This window comes from Struthio camelus, chromosome 15, assembly GCF_040807025.1.
Source record: "Struthio camelus isolate bStrCam1 chromosome 15, bStrCam1.hap1, whole genome shotgun sequence".
Classification (NCBI taxonomy): Eukaryota; Metazoa; Chordata; class Aves; order Struthioniformes; family Struthionidae; genus Struthio; species Struthio camelus.
This window is the reverse complement of record NC_090956.1, coordinates 20,087,029-20,099,116: the sequence shown is the minus strand read 5'-3', so window position 1 is coordinate 20,099,116 and position 12,088 is coordinate 20,087,029. Positions and strand designations below refer to the sequence as shown.

Genomic DNA, 12,088 nt, shown 5'->3' with positions numbered 1-12,088 from the left:
GGACTGTCACCTATAGAAAACCAAGAGTCAAAAAACTAGCTTTTTTATTAAGCAGGATGAGGTTTGTAGAAAGAAGTAACATCTATTACACCAACAAGCATAGCTGCAAAAACCGGACAACAAAGCCAAGGACAAATGGCGAACAGTTGCTCAGACTTCTGCCAGGTTGTATCAGTTTGACATCCCTGAAAGAAAAGGGAGAAGTACCCACAGAACAGAGGGGAGAGTGAGAGAGAAATACTTATATCATAGGGGAACTTTGGTTGGTCCTTTAAAAGAGACTGCACTTTTCTGCCCGCAAAACTTGTCCTGTTGATACCCTTTGACCAGCATGGCTACACCCAGTTCGCACTGGAGCTGTCTGAAGAGCCCCTGACGATTTCTCTCCCTCTGCAGTACCGTACTGTCACTTTTCTCCCTTTCTAGCACCGGACTGTTAGTTTTCTTCCTTTCTAGCTCACGTTGTCAGCCACAGCACCTGGCCTGTCGGGCTTCCTCGCCCCTCAGGGAACGTCCTCCTTCCCCGATCCCTTGGGGCTCTCGCCTTTGCTCCCTCCTCGCCATGTTCTTGCTAGTGCCCAGGTACGCTCTCCCGACCCACAATCTTTTCATAAGCAGCTCATCCACTTGTGAGAGAGAGGAGGGCAACGAGCCAGGCAGCCTGAGCAACGCTTTACGCGGGCTGAAACGCCACGGCCTCCCCCGCCAGTGTTCACAGCTCCGGGGTTTCTTTGCCAAACTCCTGGGAAAGCTCCCCGAGAGGGGAAGGGGCCGTCCAGAGCTTCCGGGTCCCTCCATCCCCCACAGTCACGCTCATGCTTTGTGGCTGTGGCTGTGGCTGTGGCGGCCCCGGCCCCCGGCCCCCGGCCCCGGCCCCGGCCCCCGGCCCCCGGCCCCGGCCCCGGCCCCGGCCCCGGCCCCCGGCCCCCGGCCCCCGGCCCCGGCCCCGGCCCCGGCCCCGGCCCCGGCCCCGGCCCCCGGCCCCGGCCCCCGGCCCCCGGCCCCCGGCCCCCGGCCCCCGGCCCCCGGCCGCGGCACGCCCGGCGGCCCGCAGCCTCCTGCCCCTTTAAGCGCGCCTGCCCGCTCGCACCGCCTCCCCTGCCCGCGGCGGCGCGTGACGCCATCGGCGCGCGCCGCGCGGCGCCCTTCCCGCCTGCCGTGCGTGCATCGCGCGCGACGGGCCCGGGGAGCGGCGGCTGAGGCGGGCGCCGAGGATGTAAGTGGGGCAGGGGCGGCGGCGGCGGGGCGCGGCGGATCGGCGGCCATCCGGCCCGGCCGGGGCGCGGCCCGGCCCCGCCGCGCTTCGGGGGCGCCGAGAGGAGCGGGCCGGAGCCGCCGAGGAGGATATGGCGGGGCGAGGGGCAGGGATGGAGCCGCAGCGCCGCGGCCTAACTCGCCCGGGGGCGGGGAGGGAGCGAGCCCGGGGCGGGAAGGGGCCGGGCCGGGCGGGGCCGGGCCTGGGCCTGGGCCTGGGCCTGGGCCTGGGGGGGGCCGGGGCCGGGGCCCCGGAGCTGCCCGCGCTGGGGCGGCGGGCGGAGCGCTGTGCGGGCCGGGGGCGGGCGGGCCGGCAGGGCCGGGCCTGGCGGAAGCGGCGGGCGGCGCGGGCCCCGGGGTGCGGGCTCTGCCTCTGAACCGACTCTGTGCTTGGTCTGTGCTTTTCTCTCCCTGTTCCTCAGCCTGCGCCCTGGCTTCGCTCGTAGTATGGCAACACGTACGGTGCGGTCAGCAGCGACAAGCCCTCGGTCTGCCCGGCGCCGTAACGTACCCCATGGTGTGCGAACCGGGACGTGGAGCTGGCTGCCCCTGCGCTCCTCCGGCCTCACTCGCTGTAGTTAGCTTGGGCGAGTGGCCGTAACTTTGCAAAGAACTGCCAAGCGTTGAACCCTCTCCTCACATGAGGAAACCTTTTCCCCATTTTGCAAATGAGGATCTGAAGCAAATGGCCATTAAGAGACTTGCCTGTGGTGGTGCAGGAAGTCTGGGGGAGAGTTGAGTTTGCTTCCTTTGCTACAGAATTGCAGCTCTCTAAGAGTGCAGGTCTCTGCAAACCAACTCTAAAGCAGAGAGGTGTGTGTGAAATGAATGTATGGTCTGTGTAGCTTGCACTCAGGCTTTTTGTTTTGGGGTGGGTGCTGCAAAAACATTAGCTTGTTAGGAAGTAAGGGTTTTCTTATCTCGGGAAAGAAGCATGTTGCTTACAAATGCTATCTCTTCTTATACACCCTTGTGTGTAGACATTATTTTATTATTTTCACACAGAGGTGTCACCTGGTGAATGTCTGAACACATGCGAGTGAAAGTGCCTAGAGGCTGGCTGTCTTAGACTGAGATTTCCAACTGAAGTAGGTTAGGCAAGTAGCATTCTTGAGAAAGGTGCATACGTGTTGATGGAGGGCAAACACCTGTTAGTTTGGAGGCTGTAAATGCTTAAATGCTGCATATACCATCATATAAAGGTTCAGTCAAAGTATGAGCATCATATGGCTAATTTGTCTGGTACGTGCCTATTCAGAGAAAAGTGCTGAGGAGTGATGCCAGAGTAGTAGTGCTTAACGGTAGCCTTTCCTGCTGCTCCAGTAGCAAGATGGATGTCAGCAAAGCATGCAATACTCCTCATCTGTGCTCTCTCTCTTTGCCCCTTCCAGTAAGGGTGAAACTGGAGGCAGCTATCAAAGGATAATAGGTAGTTTTGCATGTTTTAGCCAATAGCCAAGGAAATAAGAGAAGTTGGCTTGTAGGAAGAAATAATACTAGCCTGGCTGTGGTGTATTTAGGAGAAGGAAGGTGGGAAAGCAAAATGGTCGAGCTTTTTGGTCCTATGAGTCCAGAAACTTGTCTGTTCTTTTCTTCCAAGCGAGTCAGTTGGTCTGATGCAGTGGTTTTCGATTCTTGAACAATGGCCCGTTCACACTTTGCACTAGTGGCACAGAGCTGTTTAGAAATGTCTGTACAGCTTCATGGCATACGCAGGCTTGCTTTTGTTAGTCACCTTTGCAGCACCTGTCAAATAGCCCAGGGACTGCTTTGTGAAAACTATTGATTTTAGAAGATATTTCCTCTCTGTGAGCCCTGCCAGTTTCATGTTTGTGTTGTGTTTTTTCTGCTCTTCCTGTGAAAAGACACTGGTGTGTCTTGACGTCTGCAAGCTGCAGAGAGCTGGACTTGGGAACACTGATTTGTGTTGCTTTGGAACTTTTAAGGAAACGTCTTTGGTGTTAAGGAAAAACTGTGAAGCTGAAATCAGGAAAGCTGAGTCAGAAATGTCTCTTCCCAAAGCAAATATGGCTGTAGTTTAAGGAATTACAGTAGTGATTAGCGAAGTCAGAAACCAGAAGCAGAGAAGCAACAAGACTGTTGTGTACTGTAAGCTGGAGAGTTTTTCTTATCTTAATGAATTTTGCCTGTGATGCATGTACCTTTTTGGAGATGCTTCCAACCTCATGCCATGCTGTGAATGTATTAAGCCACTTCTGATGAAGTTGGCAGTGCAGAGACGCTTGTTTCTACTCTTTCATTTCCTGAATGTTTCATTCATTGGTAGATAATAGGTGTTACACCAAATCAAACCCACCACATTCTTTTAGTGGCTATTAAATCATATGCTGGAGGCATCTTTGTAAGTCAAATCTTAAGCAGTCCAGGTGGAATAGTCAAAATGTAAAAAGATGTTTAGGTATCATAATATATGTAATGGATACAGCCCTCTCATGGAAAATACCTGGAATTCAGTTAATGTCCAGTATTTCAGGATTAATTACTGGGATGTCCTTTTGCATCTAGAGTAAATAAGAAACTCATTGGGGCTAGATGAGATCAGAATTGGGCTTTTCTCTAAGAAATTAAAGCGGTCTGCTGTTGCAGCAGTGCAGCAACACTTTATTTTGTTCTTTCCAAGGCACACAGAGCTTTGCAAGTAGCTTGCTGACACTGAAAGCAGCCAGAATTGAGTGGGATATTTTGTTCTCAGTGACCCTTTCTTCTTGACGAATATATGCTATATATGGCACAAATTGACTTGGGAGATAACCAGTGATTACTCCTCTGAAGACAAGGCAGTTGTCAAGAGGCACGAGCTATATGTACATCTTTCGGAGAAGATGCTTGCCCTCTATCTGCCATTCTTTTTGGTTAGATAATGAGGATCCTTTATACTTCTATGAATGTCAAATGATAGTTTGAAACATATATACAAACTTTTGCATGAGACATGCATTGCCACTGTGAGCAGGCACAGAGCTTGGCTGTAATTACTGTGTAACAATGTGCAATCAAAGTACTCTGTAGAAGTTAGATGACCCTCAGTGTGCTGCCATTGTTGCAAAGTAGGTTTGTTGTTTTATGCCATTCTATTAATTTCTTGTTTCTAAACCTTTTATCTTGTCACTAGGCTGCTCTTTGGAGTATATTGCACTCGATTAGGGATCGGTTCTCAGAATCAAGGAGTTAGAAGTGATATTTGAGATAAGTGAGGCCCATTCGGTGCTGCTTTGGACGCCTCCGAAGGGGAAATGGAGTTATCAGGAATGAAAAAGAAGAGTTTGCTAGGACTCAAAGAAAATAATAAAAAATCCAACACTAGGTAATCATTCTGTCCGAATTTTCTAGGCCTAACAAAACTGGGGATGTTGCAGGGTACCAGGGCTCTCCCAGTGAGGGTGAGGAATTGGAAATGTACCACTTCCTGTGAGAATTTCTGTATACAAGCATTTCTGTATGCTACAGCTGTCTTTCTGAAAGCTGCTCTGTAATGTAAAATGTTTTCCTTTTTCTAAAAAGCCTGAACTTGCCTTATGCTTTACCTCTGCAGTTACGGTGATCTTGAGTAACAATTGACGTTCAGTGTGTTGTGTTGCTTTTCTGGGTTTTTTTTTTTTATTTGCTTGTTTGAGGGTTGTTTTTTTTTTTTTAAAGTATGTCTTTTGCAATTTGTTCTTGAAGGGCTCCCTCACCAACCAAGCGCAAGGATAGGTCTGAAGACAAATCAAAGGACCGGTCCAAGGATAAAGGAGCCACCAAGGAATCAAGTGAGAAGGATCGTGGTCGGGACAAGACACGCAAAAGGCGCAGTGCTTCCAGTGGGAGCAGCAGTACCAGGTAGTTACTTTTTCTTTACTGCTTCTCAGTAATAGCGCAGGTAGTAGCACCTTACAGCATTTGTAGGAACTACCAACCTGATTTCTGGTACGTGTTCCCCATGTCATGGACTTATTCAAAGCCTGCATCTTGTTAGTCACAGTGAAGTTTTTTTTTCTAATTTAAGGGGTTTTATTTTTGTGAGGTATGAACTTCCTTTGGCTGAACTAATGAACCATGAGAGTCAGTAGTCATTGTTGTAATTCATAATTCCTTTCTCTGTAATCATCAGGAGAAGTTTTTTTTGGTATTCCACTCTTGCTTTTTCCCCAACAGATCCCGCTCCAGCTCAACTTCTAGTTCAGGGTCCAGTTCCAGCACTGGTTCAAGCAGTGGTTCTAGTTCTTCTTCTGCCTCAAGCCGATCTGGGAGCTCTAGCACCTCTCGCAGTTCCAGTTCCAGCAGCTCCTCTGGATCCCCGAGTCCATCTCGACGGAGACATGACAACAGGAGACGCTCCCGCTCCAAGTGAGTTTGATTTGTCTTCTGAGAATCACCAAGTAGCAGTTTAATTTCCATGGAGAACACAAGATTGCAGTCAGAGTAGAAATTTCTCAGAAAAGTCTCTGCTTTCTCAGTGACATAGAGATCTGAATTTTATTAGAATGGGGTACCCTTATGTTTACAGTTGAAACACATGCCCTGTAGGGAGGGAGATCAAAGTTGTTGTTTTTTAAGGGTGTTTGTTACCTATTGTATTTTGCATAGGCAATTTTAGTCAGCGTTTGACCACAAGTGTGAAGGTAAATGAGTGCTAGATGAGTGTAAAACACTGTGTGTACCCCATAAATTCCAGTCCCATAAATGTACCCCATAAATACCAAAAGAGAAGTTAGGGCTAAAATGATATGTGTGCATGTATGTATATGTGTGTGTGTATTTTTTCTATAGGTACGGAGGGGGGAAACGTAAGGAAGCATATTTTGTAAGGGTAGAAACCACACTATCTTAATATGCCCATACAGTTTTTCCTTTGAATAATTCTGTGAATAAGGTGCTGAAGGTTGATAAAATCTATTAAAGTGTTATAATCCATTGTGTTTTGAGTATATCCCTCATTTTATGGAGAGTAAAATTGGGAGGAAGCATAAATACAAATTTTTCTACATAGTGAATTTAAAAAAATCTTCTAGAATATAATTTTTTAAAACTGCAAAAAAAAATGCAACATGCAGCTACTTAAATAGTTTCGTAGATGTGAGGTTTGTGGCCCTTTCTAATGAACAGAAAACACAGAAACACAAGTCATTGGATCTATACATTTCCTGGTTTTGTGCTTCTGTCTGCATTTTGCCTCTTTCATTGTCAAGGCAAAGGATGTTAGTAGTCTTTGTTGTTTCAATAAATGTAAAATTCTATGACTGTGGCCAACAACTTTGAAGAAATGTCCATTAAATTTCTCATTTGTTACCCTAATTGTGGTAAGGTTGAGAACTCGCAAAAACAAGGCACTCTAAAATTCTGAGAGGTTCTAAAGCAAAAACGGAAGAGAGAGGTGTGAGTCTTGATGTTTCCAAGTGGAAACTGCCCTTCCATTACTTTGGAACATTTAACCTGTAACTTCTTTAAGGAAAAAGATGCCTTCCCCTCTGCTCCCCCCGCACCCCATGAGAAATGGTACTTTTTTTCATTATGTGATAGGGACTGGCTTCTAGTTTTTGTCTTGCATGTTCCTAGACAATATTTTGTGTTGTCAAAATCAGATCTAAGCCACCCAAGAGAGATGAGAAAGAGCGGAAGAGGCGGAGCCCCTCACCCAGACCTACAAAAGTGCATGTTGGAAGGCTCACCAGAAATGTGACCAAGGTAAACACGCAGTCCCCTGTAACATCAAGCTTCCATATCTTTGTGATGATGCCTCTGGGCAGGGGGGTGGTTTTGAGGTTTGTTGTTGGGGGTGGGCGTTGTTTGTTTGTTTGGTTTTTTTTTTCCTGTCTCTTTTGCATCCTCAAAACCTTTTTGTTGCTAGAGTGCTGTCAAGGTATTGATGTTGGAAATTCTTGCTTTGTCACCAAATAGGTGATTGAGGGACATTTTGGTAGTTTTAGTGAGTTGAACACAATGCAGGCTTGGGGGCTTGTGTAGTGCTAAAAGACCTGTCTACTTTGTCAATGTCACAGACCTAGTGTCTTGTGTTACTAGGAGGGAGAGGGAGGCTGTCTGAGTAGCGTAACAGCAGAAATGAGCAGGCAGTGAGGTGGTTTGAAAACTGGCTGAACGGCAGAGCTCGGAGGGTTGTGATCAGCGGTGCAAAGTCTAGTTGGAAGCCTGTAGCTAGCCATTTGCGCCAGGAGTCAATACTGAGTCCAGTCCTGTTCAGCTTATTCATCAGTGGCCTAGACTGAAGGGACAGAGTGTACCCTCAGCAAGTTTGTTGATGATTCAAAACTGAGGGGAGAGGCTGATTCGCCAGAGTGTGCCATTGAAGGGAACCTTGACAGACTGGAAATATGGGCAGAGAGGAACCTCATCAAGTTCAACAAAGGCAAGTGCAGAATCTTGCTCTTGAGGACAAATAACCCCGTGCCCCAGAACAGGCTGGGGGCTGACCTGCTGGAAAGCAGCTCTGCGGAGAAGAACCTGGGGGTCCTAGTGGACAACCAGTTGACCATGAGCCAGCAGTGGGCCCTTGGGGCAAAGGCGACCAGCAGTATCCTGGGCTGCATTAGGCAGAGCATTACCAGCAGGTTGAGGGAGGTGATCCTGCCCCTCTGCTCAGCCCTGACGAGGCCACACCTGGAGCGCTGTGTCCAGGTCTGGGCTCCCCGGTATGAGAGAGACCTGGAGCTGCTGGAGCAGATGCAGCAAAGGGCTACTGAGATGATGAAGGGACTGGAGCATTTCTCCTGTGAGGAAAGGTGGAGAGAGCAGGGCCGGTTCAGCCTGGAGAAGAGAAGGCTCAGGGGGAATCTTATCAGTGTGTATAAACATCTGAAGGGAGGGTGTAAAGAAGATGGAACCAGACCCTTTTCAGTGATAGGACAAGAGGCAACAGGCACAGACTGAAATACAGGAAGATCCATCTGAATAAAAGAAAAAACTTTTTTCCTGTGAGGGTGACTGAGCACTGGCACAGGTTGCCCAGAGAGGTTGTGGAGTCTCTCCATCCTTGGAGCTATTCAAAAGCCGTCTGGACAGGCTCCTGGGCAACCTGCCTTAGATGACCCTGCTTGAGGAGAAGGGGTAGGGCTAGATGGTCTTTAAAGGTCCCTTCCAGTTTAAACCTTTCTGTGATATGACCTTGGAGGACATTAAGGACATCTGGAGGTCTTGATAATGGATCTGAAGAGAGCTGGGCTGACATGAATTTCCTAGAATGTAGTTTAAAGCTCTTCACAGAAGGAAAAAGGTTTAGGGTGCTAAAAAATTAATGATTTTTTTTATTTAGTATTGAGAAAATGCATCTTTAACAATTAGTATTTGACTGAAGGCATAAATAATCTTTTGAAGTCCCTAAGAGGCTATTGATTTTTACACTTAGTAGGTTCTCTGTAGCCTGGAGGGTTTGGCCTGTTTTGACATACAAGCAGTAATGCCGTTAGACCTTAAGGTTTTGTAAAACTGAATAGACAGCAACAGAGAAAGCAGCAGTAATCCGGATTCCTGTCTGCATCTAGCCAATGAAATACATCTATCCCTGATGGTGGCATTGATTTAAGGTTAATTTTGTGCTGCGTACAGCTTGAATTTAGTGTTCCCTGCCAGCCAGACCTGGTCAGGGAAGTGTGGTGTATGTCCTTAAGACTTGCTCTTTCTCCTGCAGGATCACATCATGGAAATTTTTTCCACTTATGGAAAGATAAAAATGATTGACATGCCAGTCGACAGACTAAATCCACATCTCTCTAAAGGTTATGCCTATGTGGAGTTTGAGAATCCTGATGATGCTGAGAAAGCCCTGAAACACATGGATGGGGGTAGGTATCACATACTGCAAAGAGGCTGGAGGCTTTTTAAACTTTGGAACTCATGGGGTTGATCTGAAAATGAGTTAGCGGGGAAGACTTTGGGTAACTAATCTCCTTAAATACTGTCTTTCAGCCCAAATGGCCTTATCTTCTGTGTGGTTTGGGACAGATCCATTAAATGACAGGAATATTAAAACTGAGTTTTCTGAAAACAAACAGTGACAAAGTTTTCCTAATCTCTGTAAAAATCCTTCCTGAATAACATGTGAACTGCAGTTTGGGATGTTAGGTTTTTAGGAAGTCAGGTATATAAGTGGACTTTGTCAACACGACTCTTGAATTGGTGGTAGAAACAGGAGTGTAGGCTGATTCGTACTTCATTTGCTTGTGACAAAGCAGTGAATTGCATTGGAAGTGGTGTGTGTAGATGTTAGTGATGGAAAGTATTATCTCTTCCTATATCTGTGATTCCCTAAACAGGTCAAATTGATGGTCAGGAGATCACTGCCACAGCTGTTCTGGCACCGCGGCCTAGACCACCTCCCAGACGTTTTAGCCCACCCAGGAGGATGCTGCCACCACCACCAATGTGGCGTAGGTCACCCCCTCGCATGAGGAGAAGGTGAGACCTGTGACAATTCATGTTTCCTTCTCAGTATAACAACATGTCGCATCTGAAAGACTCAGCTAGGGAACAATCCCTGGAGTCCCTTCTGCATAAGGCCTCAAGGTGATGTCGGAATGGACTTCTGGCTGGCAGAATGCTTTTTGGCAGCATGCTCCTGCTTTCTTTCCTAAAGCCTTTGCACCTCTCTCCCTTGTTTGTATGATGGGCACATGACCAAAATGCAGCCTTCCTCCGTCAGGCGAGTGGAGTACACCCGCCCCAGAATGTGACCTGACATGCATGTATGTGTCTGTCATACGACTCAAGGCTGCCTGAACACGCTCAGATAATGATTACAGTCTTAGAGGCTTCCTGGCATCTAGTTGGGCTTCTCTGTCTTGGAAATCTGTTCTTGTCACTATTAAAAACAATAGCCCGTGGTGATTGCTGAAGAGCTTATGAGCTGGAAGCCCCTTCTGTGTGAAAATGAGAACTAGTTAACATGGCGCAAGCTCTACGACCTATTTGTCCTCTAAAACTTTTTTTTTAACTGAGGTATGGCAAATGCTAGCTTTGGTGGTTTCCTCCTTGTTTACTTGCTTCCCTAATCTTGGCCCTGGGTTAACTTTTATTATCCTGGGAAGCTCTCTTGATAATTCTGTTGCTGGAACCTGGGTGTCATACTGGTGGCTGTGCAATTTGGTTGCGGTACTGAAGAGCTTGAAGCCTGACTGTTTCCTTAGAGTTAAGACTTGAGAAGTGTCCCCTTAGTTTGAAAGGGCTTACATAAATCCTTTCCCTGACTCTCATTGTACTTTGACTTCAGGAGTCAAAATTATCCTTTCAGATGAGGGAGACTCTGATGTAGAATGAACTGGAGTTTGTTCTTTTGCTTGAGCTAGAAGACAAGGTTCTTGTCTGTTCTTTGGACATGAAAGATTCTTTCAACTTTCTGAAGTGTAGAGAGGGTTGCCAGAACATTCCTGCTGTGTAGTGAAGGTTTGGATTGCCTTTCTCCTCGCTAGATTTGGCTATATTTACTGAAACTCTTTTACAGAACTTTTCTTTTGAAAAGATGGTAGATCGGCTGACAGATTACTGGAACCTGTTACCCTTGTCTCCTGACAAAAGCTTTTTCTTTCCTTCTCCGCCAGGTCCCGGTCTCCTAGGCGCAGATCCCCTGTTCGCCGGCGATCGAGATCCAGATCTCCTGGACGAAGGCGCCACCGCAGCCGCTCCAGCTCAAACTCTTCACGATAAAGCAAAAAGACTGGACAGCTTTTTATTTTTTAACTTAAATCCCATCAAACTAAATATTGTACCTTTTTTTATAATGGGTCTGGGTGAGGAGGAGTGAGAGGTAGATTCCTGGCAGTGAAGGCAACCTAAGAGGAGAGAGTGCAGTTCCTAGCCAATAGATAGCCTTTGCTGTGGGGCTTCTAGTTTCCTGGCATTTAATTGAAATTATTTAAAAATGGCTTTGATTTAAAGGCTGCAAATATGACATCTCTTCCAGATAAATGGAAGGAAAGATGCTATAGCCTCTCTCTCACCAGTCAGCAGGCTGCTGCTTGATTTCTAAATGCTTAGCTTGCTGTACAGACAAGCATGTGAATCTCGAATTATTTTGGAAGCCCTGTATAGTAAGAAAGGGAAGCGTTTCACCCGGTCTCTAGGTGTCAGCACAGGATCTTCAGAACAGCTGGAGTCCAGATTACAAAACCTGTCTTAGACTAAAATAGTGAATTGTCATTTGATTCCACTTCCCAAACAGATTAATTTCTGCATAGTGTTGAAGACTAAACTTCTGTCATAAATACACAAATTGAACAACCAGCAGAATCAACGGCTTCTGTCTAGCCAACTATTATACATGTTAGAAATGAAGCTGGAGATCTAAGAACTGGTTTGTAGCTGCCCCCTTAAATGATTCCTTTTGCCTTTCCTGAAGGGTTTTGGTTTAAAAATAAATAAATAAATAAAATCTCCTACCCCTCCGGTCCCCCAGCCTGTGAAATGGTGCAAGTGCTTCTGCTTTTACAAATCTGCTCAAGTTAGCAACTGAGTATCAGCCCCCCGGAAACTGCAAGGCAGAGAGGGAGGCCTGAGGCTGTGATGCTGTTTGGATTAAATAGGTTCACATTGGAAAAGGCAAAGAATTTACTGCCTGTTGTACAGTCAATACTATAAAGTTTGGGGGTTTTTTCTTTCCCTTTTTTTTTTTTTTTTGTATAACTTTGTAGCCTTTTGGGCCATGTTGTGTTTGTACTTGTGTAGGATGAGCGACCATTGAATAAAGCAGTAGGGTTGAGAATAACGAGCCTGCGTCGCTGCCTTCTCCTGCCCCTGCCCTTGTTTGCTCTGCCCGGCAGCAGAGCCGCCCGCTGCCTTTACCGGGGCTGTTTCGGCTAGGAGCGGCCCTGCGCCGGGGCGCGGGGCG

The 12,088-nt window shown here is 47.2% G+C and overlaps 1 protein-coding gene across 3 annotated transcripts; it reads left to right on the top strand.

Moving 5' to 3' along the window:
• The first annotated feature begins 1,106 nt into the window (after positions 1–1,106).
• On the top strand, positions 1,107–11,965 carry RNPS1 (RNA binding protein with serine rich domain 1). Of its 3 annotated transcripts, none has more exons than XM_068908535.1 (8): positions 1,131–1,216; positions 4,388–4,579; positions 4,939–5,094; positions 5,410–5,601; positions 6,837–6,939; positions 8,897–9,050; positions 9,522–9,663; positions 10,803–11,965. In XM_068908535.1, the coding sequence occupies exons 2-8, from the start codon at positions 4,509–4,511 to the stop codon at positions 10,906–10,908; spliced, it is 924 nt and encodes a 307-aa protein (XP_068764636.1). In that variant the 5' UTR covers positions 1,131–1,216; positions 4,388–4,508; the 3' UTR covers positions 10,909–11,965. The 3 variants fall into 3 exon arrangements, with proteins under 3 accessions (XP_068764637.1, XP_068764636.1, XP_009670396.1); XM_009672101.2 differs by lacking the exon at positions 1,131–1,216 and adding an exon at positions 1,633–2,067; XM_068908536.1 differs by lacking the exon at positions 4,388–4,579 and having other exon boundaries at positions 1,107–1,216.
• The last annotated feature ends 123 nt before the right edge of the window (positions 11,966–12,088 follow it).

Excerpts from the sequence above, each read along its gene's own strand:
- RNPS1 (XM_068908535.1), top strand. The coding sequence starts at position 4,509 with ATGGAGTTATCAGGAATGAAAAAGAAGAGTTTGCTAGGACTCAAAGAA. Across the intron at positions 6,940-8,896 it reads TCACCAGAAATGTGACCAAG|GATCACATCATGGAAATTTT; the intron begins GTAAACACGCAG and ends TTTCTCCTGCAG. Across the intron at positions 9,664-10,802 it reads CCCCCTCGCATGAGGAGAAG|GTCCCGGTCTCCTAGGCGCA; the intron begins GTGAGACCTGTG and ends CTTCTCCGCCAG.